We start from the raw sequence: 24545 nt of genomic DNA on the forward strand, positions 1-24545 counted from the left end.
TGCAGCTCATGTAAATGAGGCATGTCCTAATTGTGAGAGAGCGTCACCACAGGAGTGACAGTGCAGCCTGCGTGGGGGTGGCTTATGGTGGGAGGGAGGTCCTCTCGTCTTTGCCCTTTGCGGGAGACGACTTTGAGCCTCCTCAAACCCCCAACTGAAACCCGCTGTCGGGGGAGGCAACTTTGTGAGTCCGCTCCATTCTGCATCAATTCCAGGTGTTCTTCGCCGCGGGGCATGGACGGTGTGTCGAAGGGTCTTGTGTTCGATACCCGCTTGGTTTAGCCGTGCAGCCTGCAACGCCTGTCCACGCCGCTCTGAGGGAACCATATCTGGTCAAAGTATTCGGTGCTGCTGTCACCCAGCCGGACCGTCCGGCTATAAATAGCGCTGCTGGAGGTACGTAAATACATGCAAAATAACTGCCGACTGGAAGACTTCACTTGAGTAAGGTTACTACTACTACGACTAATGTACTGTGCAAGTTAATACGCACATTTGCTCATTGCAGTCTTTGTTTTTTAATTGATAGGTTGAGTGTTGATTTCCGTTTCCATCGTGTGTTTTGGGACCCAACTTAAAAGTTGGGACATCCTTACATGCTAAACTGACAGACAATCTTATATTGAATTCATAGACTGCAGAAATCTTTCTTTTGTCTCACTGCATCCTACCAAATCAATGCACATACAAAAATATATGCTCGAGTTGCTGTTTCTGTAGTGTTACATGTATAACTGGTTAGTAAGCGGACCAGTACAAACGCCTTGCATAATTAGGATCATTCAGCAAGTGCTGTGAGATGCAACAGTTGTCTGACGGCATGCTGGCCATCAATTCTTCTGTGACCTAAATACTGTGCACTACATACTGGAGATGTATGACCTTTGCAGCATCCAAGGTCGGACTTTGCTAACTTTGATTCATATATCTGCATGCAAATGTAAGAAACTTCAAAGTGATTAACACTTGGAAATACACCGTTCAATATAATGTTCACAATCATAAAAAAACTCGATGCTCACTGGCTAATATCCTCAAGTGATATGCTAATTGTAGCTGAATTCCAACAACAAAATGTTCCTCATCTGCTCACATGTACAGTAAGTGTGCGTGAGGCTGATGTTTTTAGTGACACTGACGTCGGAAGACACTGAACAGGATTAGTCTGCTCAACAGTTTAACAACAAGTCCTGCTGCCCGCTCTGTTTTTATTCGCTAATTTATTAGCTGCGAAGAGTTTTTTGGCTACTCTTATGAGATTTTTACAGGCCAAAGTTTTGAAGTTGATAAACATTAGGTTTATTTAAAAAAAAAAACATACACTTTACTGTTTACACTAGGGGTGCACCGATCACAATTTTCTGGCCGATCACCGATCCTGATCTTTTAAAAAGTCTGACCTGCCGATCCCGATTTTTGCCGATACCAATTTTTTTTTATTACAAGCAACATATAGCTTCAGTCTTCCAATCTTGTTTTATTGGAAAACATTGAACAATATCGGTGAAATAATACAAATGGGTTGTTTTAACTGCACATGAAGTAGTTCTTTCAAATAAAAATGAAAATCCTGTTAGTCATCTCAGCAGAACAGGACAGTGGCTGACTTTTTCAGACCTCTGAGAAGGGAGATGAGATTGGTGGAAAAGATCAGTTTATTTTTAAGGGATCGGCGATCACCAATCTTCCAAAATTAAGGAAATCGGGGCCGATAAATCGGCTGGCCGATCGATCGGTGCACCCCTAGTTTACACTATAACAACATGAATATACGCTACTACACTGACAGAAAGTACATAATTTTGGCAAAATATTAAGGATTTGTCTAGTCACAGTTACAACTCGGGGGAAAAAACATGGGGAGAAAAAAGACCAACAGAGGGAGACAGAATGGGAAGCCTGGCAGTTCGCTAGTTAGCGCCCTAAGTTTCTTAGATGGGGAAAAAAAGAAACATGAGGAAGGGAAAAAACAAGGTCCAATCTGTGCTCTTTTAAATGGGAGCACAGCAGAGAGCTGGCGGAAAATAATTCAAAGTTAAGTTCAAAAGTCCTTTTGTATAACTCTACAATAATCAATGTTCTGTTCATTCACAGAGAGAAAAACAATGTTTCATTATCAATGCAGCCCAGTTTCAATGCATAAGTCAGTGTGACAAGAAAATAAAAAACGGGACGCAATATAATATACAAAAAATGCGGCTAATTATTTACAATAAATAAATTAAAATTTAATATTATAATATTTTTTAAGCATTTTTAATTTAAAACCGTAATTACAAATATTAGTAATCATTACAAGTATTAGCTAAAAAATACACACATATTAGAAGTAAATACAAAAACAAGACAAATAAAAGCAGTTCTATCAAAAATATTGATACAAATCAGTCCAAAATATGATTACGTTAGACAAAAAAACGGACAAAAATATGAAAAACATGCAATATTCTATGCTACAAAAATATTACACAAGATATTGACTGTAGAAAATAAATAAAAATAAATGCTAATGAATAAAAAAATAAATGATAATAATAATTTGGCAAAAACTTGCTTCAATCATTGATTGAATAACGTTTGTTTGGTTGGTCGTTTGGATAGTATCAATTCCTTTCGCCGACCCGGAAGTAAACAGGGGGGGGGGGGTGCGAAAGACGGCCTACATGCGCATCAATGGCTAATGCTAAATGTTATCTTGGTTGCGCTTAACAAGTCACTGCATTGCACTCGCCATTATCAATGGTTGGCCAAATCTGCCGGGACGCAGGACCCAAGGCTCAAAAACACAACTGTCCCGGCCAAAGTCTTTGCATGACTACTTTTGGGATTTCATCTTCAGCTGTCCTGTTCGCTTTGTGAGAGCTGCATAAATACAGGCCCAGCTCTGCTTGCTATCTGCAGAGCAGGTCAGCTTCTTCCACAGCATTGTTTGGATTTCGGGCTCACTTCATCTTTGCTTTTCAAAACGCGTCTTGTCATGGATGCTGCTCAGAGAAAGCAGAATCAAAACAACCTCTCCACCTCTCAGCGTTATCTACACAGAAACTATTCACTACAGCGTTGTCTGCCGTGTTTATTTTTTTTAAACCTAATTTGATTTATCGAATGGGACAATAGAAATCGGCCCCATTGAAGTTATTTTTACTCCTCTATCTAGAGCATTAGTTGCTGTCACATTGCGGCTTACATTTTCACATAGTGACCCACTTTACAGTTTTCTTTCCATAGGTTTGGCACATTTCTTGAAACTGAGGTGACATTTACAAAATGACAAATCCCAAAACCACCTTACAATTGGTGTCAACTGAATGGCATTCCTCATTGCTTTCATCAAATTTTCAATGTCTTACTACATTTCTCAATTGCCTCGGTCGATCTGTGCAAACGGTTTTGTACAATTTAGCACATTTTCCAAATCAATAGATCTTGCTGATTGAAGTGGATTAGTTGTTTTCCAGTCTAATGGTTGTCCTCTCCAAAACATTGTCACAATATGCAAAATCATATATTGAATTGTCAAAATGAAGTCCAGCATATCACAGGGGATCAGTGTAGAGGATGGTTGAGACATTTTTCCTCGCTGCGACGTGGATGAAAACCTTTGGCCAAACAGAGAGCAGCGTTTGGATGGCCAAGAGAATGAGGACGATGACCAAGAGGGGGGAAGGTGACGTTTCTGGTTGGGAGACAGCCGCACTACCACCTGAGCTATGCCCCGCTTACTGTTTGCTTATCTCCAAGAGGAGACCAAAAACAAACACACATTGTTTTTGGTCTCGGAGTTATGAAGTTTCCAGCTGACACGAGCGATATACTACAGAAACACACAGCAAGAGCTGCGTGGCTCCCAAGCTGAAGGTCGTGAGTTTGTTCCTCAACCCTTGAGTGACTTTTATTGATTTATTTTTCACTTCTTTTCTTTACATTCTTCCAAGTGTAAATATTACTCTAAAACTGAGTCTATTTGGTCCCACTCTAAATCAAATTAAATTTACTGTGTTGTGAAAGTGTTACAGTAGTTGGTTCTTCATTTAATCTAGATATAATTGTAGTTTTTAGTTTTTCATGAATATACAGAATTCAGCTTACACTTTCTTTTGTTGCACTCTAATGTGTAAGAAACTTTTTGTGAATAAAAGTATTGCAATTTCCTTGACTGTGAGTGGAGAATGTAAAACCGCAAACTTTGAAAACTGCTCTTGTAATCCCCCCGCCCCCCAGTTTCATATATAATTGTATTTTGTTAGCGGCCCTATGCTGTTGTGACAAAACATCGAATGATTTTGACTTGTGGTGCTCACAGAATGGCAAAGGGACAATGCATTTTGGGGGCCACTGACTACTTGTATGACATAGAAATCAGATTTTGACACATGGGTAAGCTGTTTTGGGAGAGATATGAGATTTGCAGATGATCCACGGAATCATCCAAATTACTTTTGGCAAAAGCACTAAGTGAATGCAGATGATGAGCCAAAGCAATTGAGAAGGATCTTTGCAGTTGTGACAGTACCGGCTGTTTGCTTGGGAAAGGAACTTGGAGTGAAGCATGGGTGAGCAGTTGTGGGATGGATATGTGCTTTTGCTAATGAGCTAGGTTGTGAACTCAACTTTATTTATAAAGCACTTTAAAAACAACAGCAGCTGAATACAAATGTAAGTCTGTTTGGCCAAATGAGCTAGCAGTTTTGAAAATGTCATCTCAGTTTCAAGAAATGTGCCAAACCTATGGAGAAAAACTGTAATAGACATGAACAATTAAGCAAACATACAATTTTAACATGTATGTACACATACTTGTTGAACGTACCCCTTTAGAGCACTTAAGAAACTGATGATGTACATAACTGCAAATCTAAAATGTTCATGAAATGTATGTATGTCAAACATTGTAACTTGAGGAACTTCTGCACGTTTTTGCTACCCGTTCGGAACCCACTTTTGAGTCACCACCCACCAGTTGAGAAGTTCAAGAGAGTCATTAAACTAAAAAAAATTTTGGTGTCTAAGACTTGACACCCACCGCAAGCAGACCTAAGAGGAAAAGAAACCCAAAATATCTTTGGAAATACATACAGTAATTGTCAATGAAAATTTTATTCGGTTCATTGGCAAAATAAATCAAAAATTCAACATGGACAAAAACAAATTCCATACATAAATATACAACCGAAAGGGTGTAGGCAAAACCAAAAGCAAAATACAAAAAAAAAATAATAATTATCTGAGTGTTGAGGACCCAAATGCAGTGAAGCAGACGGTGATTCATTTAATAACAAGAATGAAAAGGCAAAGTACTTGGGTTATTAAAAAAATACTAAATAAAAAACAAAATAACAAGGGTGTAAAATGATCAAAACAAACACAAGGAAAATATTTTGACTCGACTTGGAAACAATTGAGATACCAAAGAAAGAGCAACAATACATATAAAGGGCAATGAACAGACAAGGGCTGAAACAAAGCAGGGAACTAAATGACTAGACACCGAGAGACACCTGGACACACGTGGACGAGGCAGCTGATTGGATGACAAGCGACCGGGTTGACAAGCACGGGTGGGCACAATAAAACTTAACGAGAGACACCGACAAAAGGAGACACAAGGAAAACGTGACAGCTAATATCGAACTAAAACCAAATCAACAAAACGCAGATCATGACAGTAATATTTCTTTCAACATGTTTACTTTTTTGGTGGGAAAAAAACGTTTATAAAAGAATTTACTGCTGGTAGGTACGAGGTAGCAACAGAATATAATGAGAGAGGAAGTCCCCCATACCTGACTCGCCATTTTTAACAGTAAGAAGATACTATTTTGTCTGTAATTAATGTGAAGTCGTTCATTTTCATGTACGATTAATGGGGTATATGCCACGGAGGAGGCGGGACTTCTGACTTCCGGTTTCACACATCAGCGTTGTTTCCGGTTGCGGTTTCACGCATACTCAGGAAAGAGGTAACAACCAATCGTGGCTCAGTTTGCTAACGTCACATGACCAAACCCAGAAAACAGGTGAGCCGGGACCCGTGATTGGTCGCTACCCGTTTCCTGAGCACCTGTGATGTCATTTTCAGTCGACAGCAAGTGACAAAAGGTGTTTTTGGATGTATTAATTGTACATGTAAAATAATGAAGTTATCACATTTAGACCAAATATTAACGTTTTCTGCCGAAAATGGCGAAATGAGTTAAGCGTCACTTTAAAAATGCACAACCAGTCCATTTTTTCCCCATTAAACCGTTATTAATTAAATTAATTAATTTGTAGCAATAATAATAAAATAATGATAGTATGTTTATGTTACACTCTTCCACTGATGTAAAATTCCTAATACTGACAAATAGCAGTTGCCTTATCAGTAAATCCTAAACCCCCTCTGTTCTATTTCTTCCTCTCTGCAGGTCAATAAAATCTTGGTTTGCAGCAAAAGGTAACTATTAGTTCATTTCACATATTGCATGACTGCTGAGTAGTAATAAATAAAGTGCCGCTTTTATTCCAACTGGTTTGTTTTCACTCACAGCTTTCATTTTTCAGCCCTCACAACGGATGCGGAGTTGTCCCAGCTGCTCATCTGACATATTGTATTTCTCATTTGAAGGCTTTTTACTAAAAGGTAAGATTACGATAGCCCCCCCTCCACACATTACGATATAATCGAAATGTGTAGCTTACACATTATGCAAACTTTCTTAGTTACCAATTTTAAAATGTGTCTTTAATTCCTATTCATTGTATTTTTAAGCTTTTTTTCAAAGTAATAGACACAACATAGATCGACAGAATTCATATTCCATCCCTTCCATTGTTGCTAGGCGGAATTCGCAAAGCAAACGACAGCCCCGCAAATCCTGATGACAAAATTGGCACTGGCATACCCACTTGTTAGACACACTCTCTAAATGTCACAACAAATAAAAATTGAATTACCGCTCTCTAATAAATATAAAAGACAAACAAATGTCTAGACTAGCGCAACTAGGGTTTAAAGGGAATGTCATTGTGACATTGGTGTTCGCTTCTGCAGGTGTGCGGCATCATGTCGGTGTTGAGGAAGGAGATGGAGAAGTACAGAGACGTCGACGAGGACGAGCTGCTCATGAAGCTCTCCGAGGAAGAGCTGCAGCGGTTAGAAGACGAACTGGAGGAGCTGGACCCCGATGTAAGTTTATTTCCTGCCAGCGTGCTGCTGGTGTCAGCGTAGAGTTATGGAGTCATGCAGGCCCGAATACTGCGGAGCACGCTGACTTAACATATTAGCATTAGCTTTTGTTATTATGATTGCTCATAGTGCTTAAGATGTCGTCGTGTTCAGTCTATGGGTCCATTAGTTATGTTATGTTATGTTAGTGAGCCACTGTGGATTAACACGGGCAATACTGCAGCCCCCATAAAGACCATGCTTGTGATTAAATGAAGCAGTACAGTTATCACGGCAGAAATTTGTTATTTCAGATCGTGAAAGGATTTCTACTACTTTGTGCACTGAATTATTGTTGCATCTCTTCTTCTCAGAGCTACCTGGCATGTTGCAGCACATTGTGATTTAACATTGAAGGTGCAGACCTCTAGATTGGGACTAGCCTGTACACTGTAAAAAAACAAAAAACAAAACAAAAAAAACTGTAATATAACAAATATACTTTTTCTTTTGCAGTTGTTAAAAATATCATTTAATTTACAAAAATAAACTCAGATTTGACATGTCAACTGTAAAATAACATGAAATCACTGTAACTAAAAACACACAATATTTGTGTTCTTTTACAAAAAATAAATCCTCCATTAGAGATAAATATTGATTTTTAAAATACGTTCGTAAATGAGTCGCAAGTTCACAAAAATTTGTCTGTTATTTAATGGAAGAAAATGTAAAATTCAACTTTTAAACCCTAAAAAAAAAACATTTAGATTTACTGAGAAATTAACAGTAAAAATGTGTAATTTTACTATAATTTCTTTGTGAATTGACAATTTTTTAAAAAGTGAAAATAACTACAATTTCTGTAAAGTTCTATATATGGTAGGATTCATTGTATTAACATTTATTTTGAAAATACATCAAATGAGATTTATACTGTAAAAAATAAATAAATAAATAAAAACAGCTGGTGCGCCAGAAAAATACTGTGAAATAATGTGTGACAAAAAATTCCACGAAATAGCGAGGCTGGGAATATTGATGTATAAGATAGCCCACCCGCGAGTAGAGGACGGGGGGGTTACACTTCTACTGAGCCATAATCAAGCCACCACAGTTCGAAACATTAGTTAACTTTGTAAATATAAAAAGAAAAATAGCATCATATGTAAAGAATACAGTAAATTCAGGAAGGGCGAGGGGGGTGCCGGTGGGGGTGATTGGGGGAGTAATAATCTCTGGAAAAATAAGATAATCACTACTCTGTATTAAACAATCATTTCTTTGCACTTGCAAAAACATTTTTGGTAAGTGAAGTCTGGAAAGACTGTTTTTATTTGTCTTTTTTTCAAAACAAGTAGTAAATTTATGTTACGTGAAATCCTAAAAAGACTCTTATTATTTTTTCAGTTAAAATTAATATGATACATCATCATAAAGGTTATCTTTATTTTTGATACAATATTCATTCTTCAATGTCACTGATAAAAATGCACTTCCATTTAAGTGTCATTTTTATGTAAATAAGGGTTGTTGGTATCTGATGAATGTCACCATAAAAATAACTAAGTTACTTTTTACAGTATTTAATTACAAAATTAATTAAGTTGCTTTTTTAAGCAAGTAATCTGCAAAGTAACTATATTACTTTTTAGAGGTAACTGGGGCGACACTGCATGCATGTTAGGTTCACTACAAAATTTAAATCAGTGATTCTTAAGCTGGGTTCGATCGGGAAAAAAAGGCTGAGTCATTCTCAGGGGTTCAGCGGAGGTCAGAAATACACACACGACTCAAATGATTTGTGATGATATGACCCTGCTGGTGATCACGCTACATTGCTTGGCCTATCTGTGCTGCAGGGAATTTGGTGTGCTCAGTTGTCGACTTGTCGCTTTTGTGATGGTACGTCGTGTGATTTCTTTATTATTATTATTATTATATAAACGAACTACGTCGAGCACAAAAAGAAAGTGGTCGGATTAAAATGTGCAATATGAATATATAACATTACGTATGGTGTTCCACAGGGTTCAATTCTGGGGCCTCTGCTGTTGTTATTGTATCTCCTGTATTCAATAAATGTGCATAGGCAATTGGTAGGGTTAAATACCTCCGACAAGGTTAAGATTAAGAATCACTGCTCTAAATCGTCTATCAGTGTGAATATTTAGTTAGAATACTTCTTTGTCTATACTATATTTACGCTACAATAAGATGGAGACAAGTCTACCTAAGAATGGATCCTGCTCACATGTGAACCCAATAGCAGTAGAGCAGATAAATGACCCACGTCCATGTTGCAATCCTTGGTAGGTTCATTGCAGAGTGTGGCATACTGTATGCCATACACATAGTGATACTGTATATCATGAGTCAAAGCAGCTGTGATCGTCGGCTCAATCCCAAAAGGGGGCAAAAGGAGGATGACTAAGGCTATCATTCGTCATGCATGTGCGCATGTTTGTGTATCAGAGAGGCTATGCCAGCACTGTCTGACCCAGAGAGACTTTCTGACGCAGACATGGAGAAGTGTGTGCGTACTTTTTTTTTTTTTGCATACGTTTACGAGCTTAGCCCGTTACAGAACAGTAAAGTTTCCTTTTGGTCTCAAAAGCACTGCAACCTTCCCAGCAGGCCTGCCTACGTCTATTCCGGGATGATATTGGCAAGTCTTTTTGGAGTTGGATCAACTCAAAAGGCACAATATATCATCTTTAATCTTTAACTGTCATTCAATCTTAAAAAAATAAAAGGAAACCATGGTATAAATCAGATGTAAACAAGAAGGAAATGAAGAGTTGGTCATAACACAACAGCTTCCGCTCTACTGGAAAGACTTACAAGATGTTGGAGTGTGTCTTTATGGAATTTTGGATGCCACTTCTGAGCCTTGTTGTCGTGTTTTGGTGTCAGCTATGAAGAGAAAGTGTCACTAAACCCGAGTCTCTCCAACTGAGCCGGCCAGTGGCTGCTGTGTGAATGCTTACCAGATGAGGTACTGAGGCGCCATGTTTAAGTGAAAGCAGAGAAGGAAGTCGCAGTCCGACCGGAGGAGAGAGGACAACTAAATCTCACACTGTTAAAAATAACGCAGCGGAGCCGAATGTAACGTGTTGTCTGTGATGTAACTGGGATATGAGAAGCTTGACAGTGCCAGTGTGATATACGCCTCAGCTTTCTTCTAAGCTGCTGTGTGATGTGGGAATATATTTGAAGCCCCACTGGGATAAAACGGCAGTGATTTTGTTCATTATTGTCATCTTTGTGCATTTGAGTAAGTGCAGAAAGAGGCTGCAGGCTGCTTGAGTCATGAGGAGAGAGAGATGGAGAGAGAGAGAGAGAGAAAGAGAAAAAATAGAGTGTTGAGAGCAAAGATAAGATATGAAACTATAAACAGAGCTTGTAAGATCCTTGATTTTGAATGGGCCTTTATGTTAAAAATAACATGGGGAGCAGCAAAGCTGTGGGAAATTTCTCAGCCCACAGTGCACGAGTACTGAAAAAAATCACTGGGCACGACATTATAATAAATGTATTGAAAAAAATATGTCTCTTAGATCATCACTCAAAATATGAGTACTATTATCTCTGGAAAGGCTTTTTTTTAATTATACAGCTCTTGAATTGGATCTTGCTAGGGATAACCTAGTTAACATGCTATCATGATATTCTCTGCACTTTTTTTTTTTGCCTCTTGTGTATAAACTAAAACATGAGAACCATCGCTCAATTTGATGTATACTGCTAGCTGGCATATAGTACTATTAGATTATACTACTCTATATAACTCTTATACTGTACATTGCCGTATCAATCCAGGGTTTCCGTCATTCAATGAGTTTGGTGAAAATGAAGGCCTTAAATTGCACTAAAAGCATTTAATACCATGTCCAGAAGCATTAATTACATAAAGACACCATTGGTACGCTGGCGGTTAGCAGTTAGCACCAAGCTAGGTGCTAGCTCTCAAAAGAGTTAGCATGGGCACACCTAGACTCCTTTGAGAGCCAAATGTATGCCCGGCTTGTCACTTGGAGTGATTCCAAGTCATTTGCTCTTTAGTCTTGGGACGTATTTTATTCAGCAACTCCGGTGTATAGCTCAAGTAACATTGGTGTTCTTTCTGGCTTGTTTGCAGTAAAGCGGCGTCACTAATGACAACGAGAAGTATGGTAAAAATCTATTTAAGTTCCAATGAATTTGCTCTTAATTTAAAAAGAAAAATGTACTGTCACCATTGTCTAGCATGAAAAGCCAATGCCACCTAGTGTCAGAAAAAATTACCTCAACACAAATCTGACTCAATGTTTTACTCTTTTTAACTGCATCTTTTAACCAAAAAATGTTATTAGTACTTTAAGATTACTGCACCAATGAACTAATCGATACAACCATATTTGTATTAGGTACATTTATTTGTCTACATTTTGTTAACTCATTCACTGCCATTGACGGCTTCATTTTAACTATTTTAGTTTAACATTTTTCCACTTTTAACCAGAGTATGAAAATCTAGAAAAAAGTTGTTATTGTACATATAGAACAGATATAAAAATTGTGATTAATCGTGAGTTAACTATTGAAGTAATGTGATTAATTACAATTTTAAAAAAATAATCGCCTGATGACTTAATTTGTAATAATCTTTTATTTAATTTTTTTAAATAACCTTTTTTCAAAAACCCAATTTTTAATAATCTTTTCTTTTCGTTTTTCAAAAAAAGAAAAGATTATTAAAATTAGGGCGTCAGGCGATTACATTTTTTTATTGTAATTAATCGCATGACTTCAATAGTTTGCTCATGATTAATCACAAGTTTTATATCTAGTCTAAATGTACAATATTTATTTTCTTACTCTTGTTAACAAAAGTGGGGAAAAAATTTAAACTAATAGAAATAGTTAAAATGAATTTTTTTATGTCTATAGCCGTCATGGCAGTGAATGAGTTTTAAGAAGAGTGTGACAAACTTCAAAAAATATGTATTGTACATTTAGAACAAATATAAAATGTGTGAATTAAAAAGTTTACAAATCCATAGTGTGTGTGTGGGTGTGGGTGTGTGTGTGTGTATGCGCACGTGTGTATATGGGGTTAGACGTGGGCAGTAAATGTATTTTAATTTGCATTAAAAAAGTATTGAATTAATTAGCTGATACCTTTTAGAAACGCTGCAATCTAATGGACAAGCTTTGAAGAGCAAATTCTTATGCAATTCTTGTACAGGGTTTCAATCTCCAGTGAGTACTATAGTGAAGTAGGATAAACTGGTACCGTGCCGGCATACAATATATATATATTTTTTTTTACATTTTCAATGTTAATACCTATGTTTTAATGCTGTGCTTTCCCATCGTTGACTAGAATGCACTGTTGCCTGCCGGAATGCGTCAGAAGGACCAGACTAAGAAAGCGCCCACAGGAACGTTCCAGAGAGACGACCTGCTGGCCCACCTGGAGAAACAAGCCAAAGAACATCCAGACAGGGAAGACCTGGTGCCCTTCACTGGGGAAAAGAGAGGTAACCCCGCAACATTGCCACCCATTGCTGAGTTTGTTCCTCTATTAGTAAACTAGACGTCTCTGACTGTGTCTGAAATCGAAAGCCTACATCACCAAGTGTCCGTGATTAGCAGGGTGATGCATAATTAGATGAGGCTACGTGAAACTCTAGAAGGTCAGTCACCCTTAGCATGAGGTTCTGTGACACTGGAGTCTGTCTACATAAAGTAATTGCATTTGTATAAACAAGCAAGAAAGTGGGAAAACTTCAACTTAATCAATCCACCGTGGTTGATTAATGGTCCTTTTGTCTCATGTCGTTCATCATGAACCAGGAAACCAGCTAAGTAATATAAGGGATGACAAAAAGACACAAATGTGTACCCCTTTTTTTAGTGGACTGTTTTTATTATTCATTTATTTTTCATTTTAAGTCAGGATAGAAATGCTTTCCTATCCTAAAATCAATAATGGTAAAGTCCTGTTGCCTTGCATCATCCTCCATGATTCAGGAAGTAGCCTGCTGTAGCTAGCTAACTTCATGTACACACGTAGCAGGGTATTTTTAAAAACGGATATATCCCTCCTCTGGGTGTGGAAAAATTAATTAATTATGCATTAATGCGATTTTAAGTACGTTCATAACAATGCCAGATCTTAAGGTGGCAACAGTTCCCCAAATCCTATCCAATCAGAGTACGCCTCCGTCTGGCCACGCCACTTCCACAAATTGGGCCTACAATGAGATGCATGCCAAACCTCTAGGTGGCAGTAGCAAATACTGCTCTTCTCTTGACGTCACTTCACCATACGTCACACAAGCACGGACTGTCAGTCGCTGATCTGTATATATGCAAATCAGTGCTGCCAGCATACAAAAGACTTTCTTTTTTATTCATTTAAAAAATACTTGTAAACAGTCAATGAGTAAGTAGTACATCGTAAACGGAGCATAGAGGAAAACAAAGAGAATTTTTTTTTTTTTTAACAACTTTTTTTTCAAACATGGTCTTCCTGGTGGGGAAGTGAATCCACACCGCCTTTTTTTTCTTCTTTCTTAACAACATGAGGTATGTGATTGAGTGACGTGTGTCGAGGACAACGTAAAACTTCGTTTACTGACGGACATATGTGACCGCGGAGCCGGAAAATTACGCAAATCTTCACCTTGGCCGGAGTTTTTAGAAACCTTTGTTTTTATTTAAAAAATCTCCACGAACGTGTGGATGACAGGGCAAGCCGCAGAAAAATATCTCCCGTTTGCAAAAAAAAAAACGCCTTTCAAATATTTTTTCTTTCTACATTTTGAGTGGTCATCATGGGTTACTCTGCTGGGCCTCAAACCCTTCAGTGAGGAGTTTGTATGTTGCCCAGGTGATCCCTGGGTACTCGGCTCTCACAAGCTAATTGTATTCATTGAAGAAACTGAATTGTTCATTGGTTTGTCTGGGATGGGGGTCAGCTCATCACAACCTGAGCACAATAGAAAATGGATGGATGGATAGAAGTCTGATGAAAGGGTTTGCTCTACCCAGAATAATAAATAAATAAATAACTACAAAACCTTTAGCCTTCACTTTAAATAGTCTGTGGACAAACAAATATGGTGCTTAAGAGTTCAAAGGGCAGAGGTCTGCGCTCACTGAATAACATCTTCTTCTTCATAATTGCAACTACTTTCTATTAAATGGGTTCAAATTTATAGTTGAATTGTCAAATCTGAAGATCACAGATTTTTTTTACATTTCAAGATATTTCCATAATTTTTCAACAACAACAACAAAAAAAAGCATTAATTCTTATGACAAAATTCCCCAGGGATAAGTAAAGATGAGTCCAAAATTCAACCTTTCAACTAACTGGCTGCCCTCCTTTCTGTTTGAAATCCACCCATCCGTTCACTTGTTGCTAATGGTATTTTTCTAATCCAATTTCACGCCACCAAAGTCTATGAAACTGTCAAATTTTTTGTTCTAAACTGCCAAGCGGCCAGTGTTTACATGGCAGTCCAAACACGAGGTGGCCGATGCTGAACACGCACAACCGAGTGCAGCGTGACGTTAGGCAGAGCGGACTTCAATCGCACACGCGCACACAAATGTTTTTACACTTACTAAGTGTCATCAACATGAAGTCAGATGACGTGAGAAGGAAATTCACAAGGCTCAGCTCGGATTTAACAGCTGCTGATACGTCATATATATTTTTAATTCTCAGAATCTGTGCTGAGAATTTTATCGACACAGTCAGGCTCATCTTTGCATATTTTATATTAGAGTTCATATTCAACCATCCATTTTGTAACGCTTATCTTGTTCATTGGTTCACTTGAGCCAATCCCAGCCGACTGTACGAAAGATGGGGCACACCCTGGACTGTCACATGGCACATGTTGCAAACAAAACATTCACATTCGCAACTGCAGGACATTTAGAATCCTCTTCATCATTATTATTTCGTCATTTGTCATCCTCATTGCATTGTTCATCATCTGTGGTGATTCTAATATCGTGGTTGCCTTATTTAGCTATGCTAATTTGCTCATATATATTTCATTGAAAATGTTCTGCTATCTTTGTCGATGTAGCTATTTTAATGGCAAATGTGTCTCATGTGTATTTGCCTGTTTGGTTTTTTTCTTGCATGTTTTTTCCTGCTTCCTCCCACATTTCAAATATACACATTTTAGGTGAAGGACTCAACACTCTAATGACAATGAGTTTAAATGTGAGTGTCTATCTATGCTTCGCTTTTGCAGGGAAGGCCTGGGTGCCTAAAAAGATGGTAGACCCCATTATGGAGAACGTGACCCTAGAGCCTGAGCTTGAGGAAGCTCTTGCCAGTGCTACTGATGCTGAACTTTGCGATATAGCAGGTAATAACTTGCATTTACTTCCTGTCAACGCAATGGAGCTGTATACTGCAAACTATTTTGTTTTTCTCACACCTCTCATTTAAATCCAGTATTTCATATGATTAATGCCATTGAAATTAATTTATTTCACTAATCTTATATAAACCCCATCACGTCCTCCCATATACTAGCACCTGATCTTCATCTTCTCTTCAGGCTAACGGCTCTCCTTTCCCCCTTAGTTTTCCCTCCATCACCCCACCACCCTTCCTCTTCATCACCCCCCTCACTTCCTCCACTTCTGCTGGATCATTGCTAGCTGGGCACCATACTGGGTATCTGCAGTTTGCATGCATGTGTTCGCATGAAAAGTATAAAGATACTGCCACTTAGGCTCTGCACAGATGACTGTGATTGAGTACATGCCCATTACGTATGTTGAATACATGCATGCTATTTGTTATACTATGGAAAATTTTAACCTGGATGTGCAAAACTTTCTATAAGTTTGAACTGATTACTTTATTAGGTAACCAACAAATTTATATGATGATTTACATTACAATAATCTCTGGACTATAAGCCGCTACTTTTTTAAACTTGCATTTGACCCTGCGGCTAATACAAAGGTGCGGCTTATCCATCAGATCACAAGGGGACGCACTATAAAGGAAGCGCAAGAGCGCCAGGTAGAGCAAAACAAACCGGGTGAGCCAAAATAAAGTAGGGGAGACAGAACGAGAGCGAGACAATTTGCGCCCTCATTATGGAAAAGGAAGTAGCGGGAACCCGGTGCGGTAACATTAAAACACCTTCGGCTTTCAGTCGGCTGCGGCTTATATGTGTAGTATTCCCCCAATTTAGCTAGCGTGGCTTATAGTCAGGTGCGCCTTATAGTCCAGAAATTACTGTAAGTCGTAGGTAAATTTAATTATAGAATGAGGCATATGAACTTTTTAGTTCCAAGTAGTTTCTGGAAATGTATTTATTTATTTATTTATTTATTATTTTACTTCACATAATGTTGCATCAACCAACCACTTGATGTTTAGATGCGCATGGGTTGTTCCATGCTCCATCTATAGTGTGAACTATAAAACATATCAGCCTGTCTGTGTGACTTACCTGTCACCTGTCAACTGTGCATGTGCCTTATGTGTATCTTTCCATCCTCTTTTTGCATGGTGAGCAAGTGAGCAGCCTGAACACATTTTGTCTGACTCACTCTGCCTTTTTGTTCAGGTTTATGTTTGTTATGTTATTTATTTATTATTTATTATTTATTATTTATTATTTATTATTTATTATTTATTATTTATTATTTATTATTTATTATTTATTATTTATTATTTATTATTTATTATTTATTATTTATTATTTATTGATTATTTTATTTTATTTTATTTTTTTATTTTTTTGTCGTCCCTCCACACTACAGTATTTGTTGATGACCTCCATTCTGTCTCTGGTCTTTCCCTTTCCCAGCCATCTTGGGGATGCACACCCTGATGAGTAACCAGCAGTACTATGAAGCTCTGGCAAGCAGCACCATAGTCAACAAGCAAGGCCTTAATAGTATGTAACTCACACATACACACAATTTGATGTGTTGCTCCAGATAACATTGGATATTTATGTTTAAAGAAAATGAAAGAAAGAAAAAGGACAATTGAACTGTATAGATATCTTATTTATTTTCTATGTAATGTCTCCTGGCTCAAGAGAACTGATTTTTTTCCTGTTTATTTTTACATTTAACATCCTATTTTAAATACCAGACAGTTCTACTGCTATAATTATACTTTTCACCTCAGTTTGATGTGGTCGCTCATTCATCAACATGACAACCGACTGTGGGAAAGTGTAGCATGACCACAAATAGTACAGAATGCTATGCTTTGTTTGGCGCAATCTTCAAGGCAGATAATTGTGTAAATGCTTGGAGACACCAATTATGTGTTTTTTTCCCCTCGAAAAATATGTATGTAGGCATTACAGTTATGTTGTGGTATGATCAGAAGATCATGGCACTTACTGTCAAATCTGATTGCTTGGATGCCATCCCCATGCTGCTCATAGCCTCTTGAGGACATATTTGCTGATTATTATTAATATGTTGTGACGTGTTAGCCAGCAATCTTGTAATCCGTCACATAAAGTGGCGCTAGTCACAATTCCGCCTATTTTCTGTTGTTTTGGAACCTGTCCTCACTTATTTGCTGTCTCTGTTGTTGGCATTTCCAATAATGCAAGACTTTGTAGTAACTGCAAGTGTGTGGCAGGTGTGATCCAGTCCACCCAGTACAAACCAGTTCCCGATGAGGAACCCAATTCAACTGATGTGGAGGACACTCTCATAAGGATGAAAAGGAACGACCCAGAGCTTGTGGAGGTCAACCTCAACAACATCAAGGTATCAAAGTGTGTCAGTGTATACGTGATGAATGATCATGTATATTTACAGTGTTTTAGGACACAATGATTTCTTGAAAGCAATTTGTTAGCTCGAATGTTCCCATGTTGTCATACTTTTATTTATTTTTATTTTTAGAATATCCCCATCCCAACTTTAAAGGCGTACGCTCAGGCTTTTATAGAGAACACGGCGGTGGAGAGGCTCAGTATCGTTGGAACCCGAAGTAATGACCCTGTAGCATTTGTAAGTACATTCAGATTTTTCTATGGAATGCATACAGGCATTAAATTAGGAACCATACTGGAATGCTGGCCAATGTCCAGTTTGTTTGGATTTCAAAACAAATTTGTCCATAATAAATAATGTTTGTTACAGCCATAAAACATTGGATAACTGTCCTAGGTCATTTTACAAAGTTATGACTCGTATAGCAGCTAGCCAGTCGACAGTTAGCGATTTATTAGCTATCATTAGCCAGTGGTGTATATTAAACTTCATGTGGAGGCTGTGCCATCTTTCGGAATACGTGTTACAATAAATACCCACTCAAAACCTTAAAAAAAAATAATAAAGCAAAACACACGGCAGGTTCTTGCGCGATATGTTGACGTTTGGAAACCAGAGGAAGAGTAGCCTATAGTGTGAATGTTGCCAAGGAAAAGAACAAAATGACGATTAATCATGCGCTGTGTGTGTTAACAGGCCCTGGCGGACATGCTCAAGGTCAACACGACACTGAAGAGCCTGAACGTTGAGTCAAACTTTATAACAGGGACTGGAATCCTCGCCCTTATTGAGTCACTGCAGTACAACACGACATTACTGGAGCTCAAGATTGACAATCAGGTACTGAACAAAATCATCGGAAGTGGTTCAGAATCAACGTTTGTCTCATAATACAACAAAAACAAACACTAACTTGAAATACATGGTAATCATCATAATAGATGCTGATTATTAATTTGTGTTACTACAGACGTGTTATGCTAGTTTAACTTGGCTGTAACAAGTTTTGCTCTGATCAACCAATCAGAGGACAAAAAATGCTCTCAGTACTGTGGGCCAGCCTTCTGGGGTGAATGATTTTTGCATATTTCGTTCCCGGAAGTTGCCATAGGTTCCACTGTTACGGATATGTTCGATATTTTTAGTGCTAAATTCTCTTGGATTATCTCTGTTGCTACACTAATGTAGCTTCCAGGTCGTTAAGACAACAGCTGTCACATTTCTATTACATCATCCCTCTGCCTCAATCGCCAGACATGACTAATCGATTTACGCTGAATTAAACACTGGTTGATTGGTGATGTGATTTGATTTCATTGTTTTGGACCTTCCATCTCCAGAGCCAGCCATTAGGCAATAAGGTGGAGATGGAGATAGCAAGCATGTTGGAGAAAAACACCACATTGTTGAAGTTCGGCTACCATTTCACCCAGCAGGGCCCGCGCCTCCGAGGCTCCAACGCCATGATGAACAACAATGACCTTGGTAGGAAAGTCACAAATGACTACAAACGTCTACACGCCAACACACTTGATGGTCACATCTTTAAATCCCCCGTGTACTGTATAATCTAATGTGATCCTATAGAGTTACAGTACTTTGGAAAGCCAATGAGAAAGGCTGCTTTTGATTAGGATTTTGCTCGATTGGGTGATACTTGCGTACCCAACTACCAAACACACTTCCTTGGCGAAAAGTGTCAACGCTCTGTTTTGTTGACACTTTAAGGTTGACTAGTTCATTAAGGTTGACGTAGTTTGACATTAATTTTTCTGAGAGGTGTTTTAAAATGTTGACATGATGATGATGATGTAACTCTTAATAGTGAGTTACAAAACATGATGTGTCAATCCAAATGAGCCAAAACGTTTTGTGATGTAGCCCTAATATTTACCCAATGTTATGGCTCGCAGCAGAGAATGTAGCGAACATGCTACATCACCACTCCGCAGACATTCAAGAATAAGCCCTCGGGTTCAATCCTGTTTGTGAGTGTCTTCACTGGTTATGCAACCACTCTGTAGAATTGTGCATTTGGCAGCGTTAGCAGTTATATTTCGCCAAAGCTGCCGCTTTATCTGCACTTTATCTTCCCACTTTTTTTTTTACTTTGATCAGATGCTAACAGAACGAATCCGGGTGATGTCATCAACATCTACTCTTAGTGCAGTCTGAAAGCTGAGGCAACCAAAACAAAAGCTTTTTAAATGATGACATCAGTGCTAACAGAACCACGCATTAAGGAGACGTTACCTCATTGACCATGTGCACTTTCAGTAAATGATGAATTTATATCTGTTTGTCATCCACCTCAGAGAACTTGATGTTCAGAACACTAGTCACATTTAGTACATTTATTACAGCTCCCTCTTCAGTGTTAACAATAAGTATGCTTCATATCAGTTTGTGTTCTACATAGAAAATCCAGAAGAATTTGGGATAAAATGTGTTTATTTCTTTCAATTCTGTGAGCTCTTCCTATCAGCAGGGTTATCACACAATCCTTAATGTTGCCGTTTTGCCATTTGTATTGTGCAACAAAAAACGTCGTATTTTTGGACGTAACTTTTCCTCTCATTTTGAAGCCCGTGTTGTCAGGTCAGAGTCCGACGGCTCCTTTACCCTCACTTTGTCCGTCCCTGAACTGGAACGGGCCTTCGGGAAAAAGTTCAAGTCAAAGACTAAGTAAAGACACGTGTGGTCCTTTCAGTCTTGCTTTTCTTCTGACGATAGCTTCCACTTTTGTTCCACAACGCTGGAACTGCCACCACCTCCTTTCCGAGCCGCCGTTTCTTTCATTCTGTCACCTGCTACTGTGCTTCAGCCGCAACGTTCATAAAAAAAATAATGCTTACTTATGATCGTGGCTCTTTGTGTTGGTTTTACAAAACCACCTCTTCAAATTCACCAACTCAACTCAATATGATGCAATTTTAACTTTAAAAAAAAAGTTCAAAGTCAAAAATGTTCTTTACAATATTATGTTCCATGCATATCCATTACTCTAAACACATCATTCTAAATAATATTTTGTTTGTAAAATTGGAATTAAGCTGCAAAATCCACCTCTTTTTATCCATCTCGGGGGCGGCCATTTTGCTGTCGACTGAAAATGACATCACAGTGCCTAAGGGCTCAGGTGGTGAATATCACATGACCAAACCCAGAAAACAAGTGAGCTGTGAAGGTTGTTACCTCAACTCTTAGGTACTGTGATGTCATTGTTAGTCGACAGCAAGTGGCTGTACAAGACAAAATGGCCGCTGAAATGGATAAAAGCAGGCGGATTTTTCTGCTCAATTCGTATTCCACATATACGATATTATTCAGAACATCATGTTGAGACGAGTGGGGGCGCGGAGAACATATTGTAAGAAGATTTTTGACTGGACTTCCATTTTAATGAACTAAAATAACTCAAGTTAACAATAATACACAATACTCAGACCGTATCCCTTTAAACATAGATTTAAAGGAAAGAAACAATTATCAATGACAGGAAACAATATTCTGTAAAATGTGTTCTATGCCAGATTATTGAGGCCATACACTTTACTAACAAGAAATTATGCTATTAAAAAAAAAAGAAAAAAAGAAGACATTAAAAGGTCAACCTTCTCTATTAAAACAATAGCGTGGTGGCGGGAACAAAATGGTTCAGAGGCACCAGAAATTCAATAACAAAAACGAATCGAAGACAAGAAGTAACTGGTCCTGGAAAATGATATAATAAAACTCCAATCCATACTGTATCGTAAAAGACGTCATCAACATATGAATTGAAAACATCATCTTTGTCACATTACATACTGTACCTAATAAATCATTCAATAAGTCATTCACAACATACTTTTTGTATTAATGCCTCATTACGAAGAAAATGATTCATCGTTAACGTTCTCAGTGCATCGAACCAGTTTAACTGCTTTTATTATTTAGAACACGTACTGTTAAATCAATCTCTTTGTTGGAGAACAATCATCAATTGAAGAGAATTTATCATATAAAACTCTCCCTTACCTTCATTTACATTACAGAGCACACTTCTGCTGACCCAAAGTCATTGAGAAGGTTTTCTCTCTCTCTCTCACTGTCAGCCACTTGAACCAACTGCTGCTAAATATTAAGCAGATTTGGCTGTCAAAAGAAATCTGCTTTTTACTGCACAACTCTTTTAAATTTTATTTTCCTCTGCATCATTGTAAAACCTCAATTGAAGTTAATGGCTTGGTGCAGATTTTTGTTTTTTTTCATTTCTTTTATTTCCACTTTCCTCTCAAAACTATTGCTTTAATTTAAGGTGACGAGATGCTTCTGCAGGGTTCCTATTGATGCTTAAAATTGGGATGAGTGTTTCCCAATGTTAGTAGATACCCAGATTGGGTCAACTTGAATTTGGTTGCTAATGTCCAAAACCAAAATGTGAAATTTGACAACTTGAAATTGACCCCGAAAGAAGCCTATGAACCCTGTAGAAGCAAAGGTCCCACATTCACTTAAGTGCTACATATCTGCGCGCACTCTGTCGTTTTTTCTCTCATGTTGTTGCCGTGTGTCCCCTTCACATGTCATCTCTCCATCCACAGTAAGAAAGAGAAGGCTTGAAGGAGGACCCATCCTCCCCAAGTGTCGGACAAATGTGTAAGAAGCACTCTCCACTGCCCCGCTTCCTTCAACCACCTGTTTTTGCCTTCCGCTCGCCCTCTTTCAAAAGCCTGCCTCGTCCCCTCGTGACCTCCAGTCGACCTCAACGGGTCCGACGACCTCTCTCCGGATGACCTTGCACATCATCTCTGACATGCAAAGGGCAATTCAGGGTTCAGAGAAAAGTCTTTTGGGACTTTATTTTTTTTAGAGGGTGCAAATGAGCATCCAGTGCATGGAAAAGGAGAGATAATTCATCATCGAATGGTTATGTTCTGGGATGTTTGAATTGTGCTAGCTCGTAACCATACAGTGCTGCCATCTAGAGTCTTTTAGTAGCAACTGTAGTGCCTTGACTTCTCGGACTGTTTCTGAATGAGGGCTTCAAAGCCTCTTTTGGCAATCCCTGTTTCTACCATTGTGTTGAAATAATTTTATTGTGTGAATGCTGGTTATGATTATTATTGTTATGATTATTATTCATATTTTGTAAATGCCTTGTTTGAACATTGTCACCCGCACTACACCTTCCTCTTCAACCGACATTACAGATCCCAGCAACTATATAGCATCATACATTCAGAACAAAGAAATTTGAATATTCCATGTTCACCTGGTCGTGAGCATCTAATCCGATTAAAAAAAAAAAAAAAAAAAAAAAATCGTATTAAACTAAAACACATGACAGATTTCATACTACAAGATACAGTGGAACCTCCAAAAATGAAACATCCTAAGTGTCGCGCAAAGCGCAGTCTAACTACACATGGGCGAACTTTTCTTTCTATTGGTATTTTCGTATATTGCCATTGTGGGAGGGAACACAGCCCACTTCAGTGGCAGAGGCTCCCCTCATTCCCTTAAAATTCAACAAAGGAGTGGCGGCGCGCAGTCTCCATGGCGGAAGGGCTCACTGGGGTCTATGCAGGAGGTCACTGTGGAGTGGGCACTTGGAGACCATCCTTCTACCACCGATCATGCGTCAGTGAGCCAATCAGTTTCACAGAATAGATTGCGAAGGTTCACGTCACATAATCACTGATTATGACATGCGTCATCTGGGAAGCTTTGATTTGTGGATGATGTACAAAATGTACACTTCAATGACATGGTAACATTATCCACGATTTACATGAAAGTCTTCAAGCTGGGACTTCTACCACACACGTATGACAGAGCACAGACTTTTCTATACTCTCATCCAGGTCCTGTTTGTTGTTATTGTTTAATGAAGTTAAAAGTAGAGGTTTAAAATGAGATGCCTGGCAGAAGATCACAGACGCATATCAACTTCTAAAACCGAGTTTGGAGCGTATCACTAAAAGGCAAATTTGGCCGTAGCACAAACGTGAAATTCTGATCAGGCAAGATACATTTAATTGAGGTAAAGTTTAAATAGATGAAGTTCAAACAAGCTTTGAAGCAGATGCAGATGAGGTTTTAATTGGACCCTTTGGACATTTTAAGTGTGTCATTGCACTGATCCTGGTTTGATCCTCAAATGTTCTTTTCACTAAACATTGTCTTTGATTACTAACTAGATACCACCAGCACTCGCTACAATGCAGAGCATTTGGCAGCATTTATATCCGGACGAGGGGGGAACCGCAGCTGCTAGCTAGTAAGGGTCAGGAACAAATAGCTTGCTTGCTGAAAATTAAAATGAAATATTTATTGCTATTTGAAGGATCTGGAGAAATGGGCAGCTGATGTCATTTTCAACAAATGTTAATTATGGATGTAAACATTTGTAAATGAGTGACACTTGCGGCCTTGTTTGTGCACTCTCCATCTTATTTAGATTCATGTTTGATTCAGAGTTGTTAGCTAGTTCACATTTTGGTGTGGATGGTGGTTTTTGAAATAAAGGTGCCTTGAAATTAAATTGAGCATCGTGTCGTTATTTGATTTACTTTGGATGGGACTCAGGCGTAATAATGAAACGGTACTGGCAAACAGCGACATCTTGTGG

At 38.3% G+C, this 24545-nt stretch overlaps 1 protein-coding gene across 3 annotated transcripts; it reads left to right on the plus strand.

Moving 5' to 3' along the window:
• The first annotated feature begins 93 nt into the window (after positions 1 to 93).
• tmod1 (tropomodulin 1) lies at positions 94 to 24452 on the plus strand. 3 transcript variants are annotated; one of them, XM_086083377.1, is made up of 13 exons: positions 94 to 396; positions 6408 to 6436; positions 6530 to 6622; positions 7034 to 7168; positions 12516 to 12672; positions 15412 to 15528; positions 16993 to 17082; positions 17790 to 17920; positions 18059 to 18166; positions 18626 to 18769; positions 19270 to 19414; positions 20515 to 20614; positions 22516 to 24452. In XM_086083377.1, the coding sequence occupies exons 4-13, from the start codon at positions 7046 to 7048 to the stop codon at positions 22532 to 22534; spliced, it is 1134 nt and encodes a 377-aa protein (XP_085939503.1). In that variant the 5' UTR covers positions 94 to 396; positions 6408 to 6436; positions 6530 to 6622; positions 7034 to 7045; the 3' UTR covers positions 22535 to 24452. The 3 variants fall into 3 exon arrangements, with proteins under 3 accessions (XP_085939503.1, XP_085939504.1, XP_085939505.1); XM_086083378.1 differs by having other exon boundaries at positions 6544 to 6622; XM_086083379.1 differs by lacking the exon at positions 20515 to 20614.
• The last annotated feature ends 93 nt before the right edge of the window (positions 24453 to 24545 follow it).

The sequence above is a fragment of the Leptonotus elevatus genome, chromosome 8, assembly GCF_054856555.1.
Source record: "Leptonotus elevatus isolate MCC_2025b chromosome 8, RoL_Lele_1.0, whole genome shotgun sequence".
In the NCBI taxonomy this organism is placed as follows: Eukaryota; Metazoa; Chordata; class Actinopteri; order Syngnathiformes; family Syngnathidae; genus Leptonotus; species Leptonotus elevatus.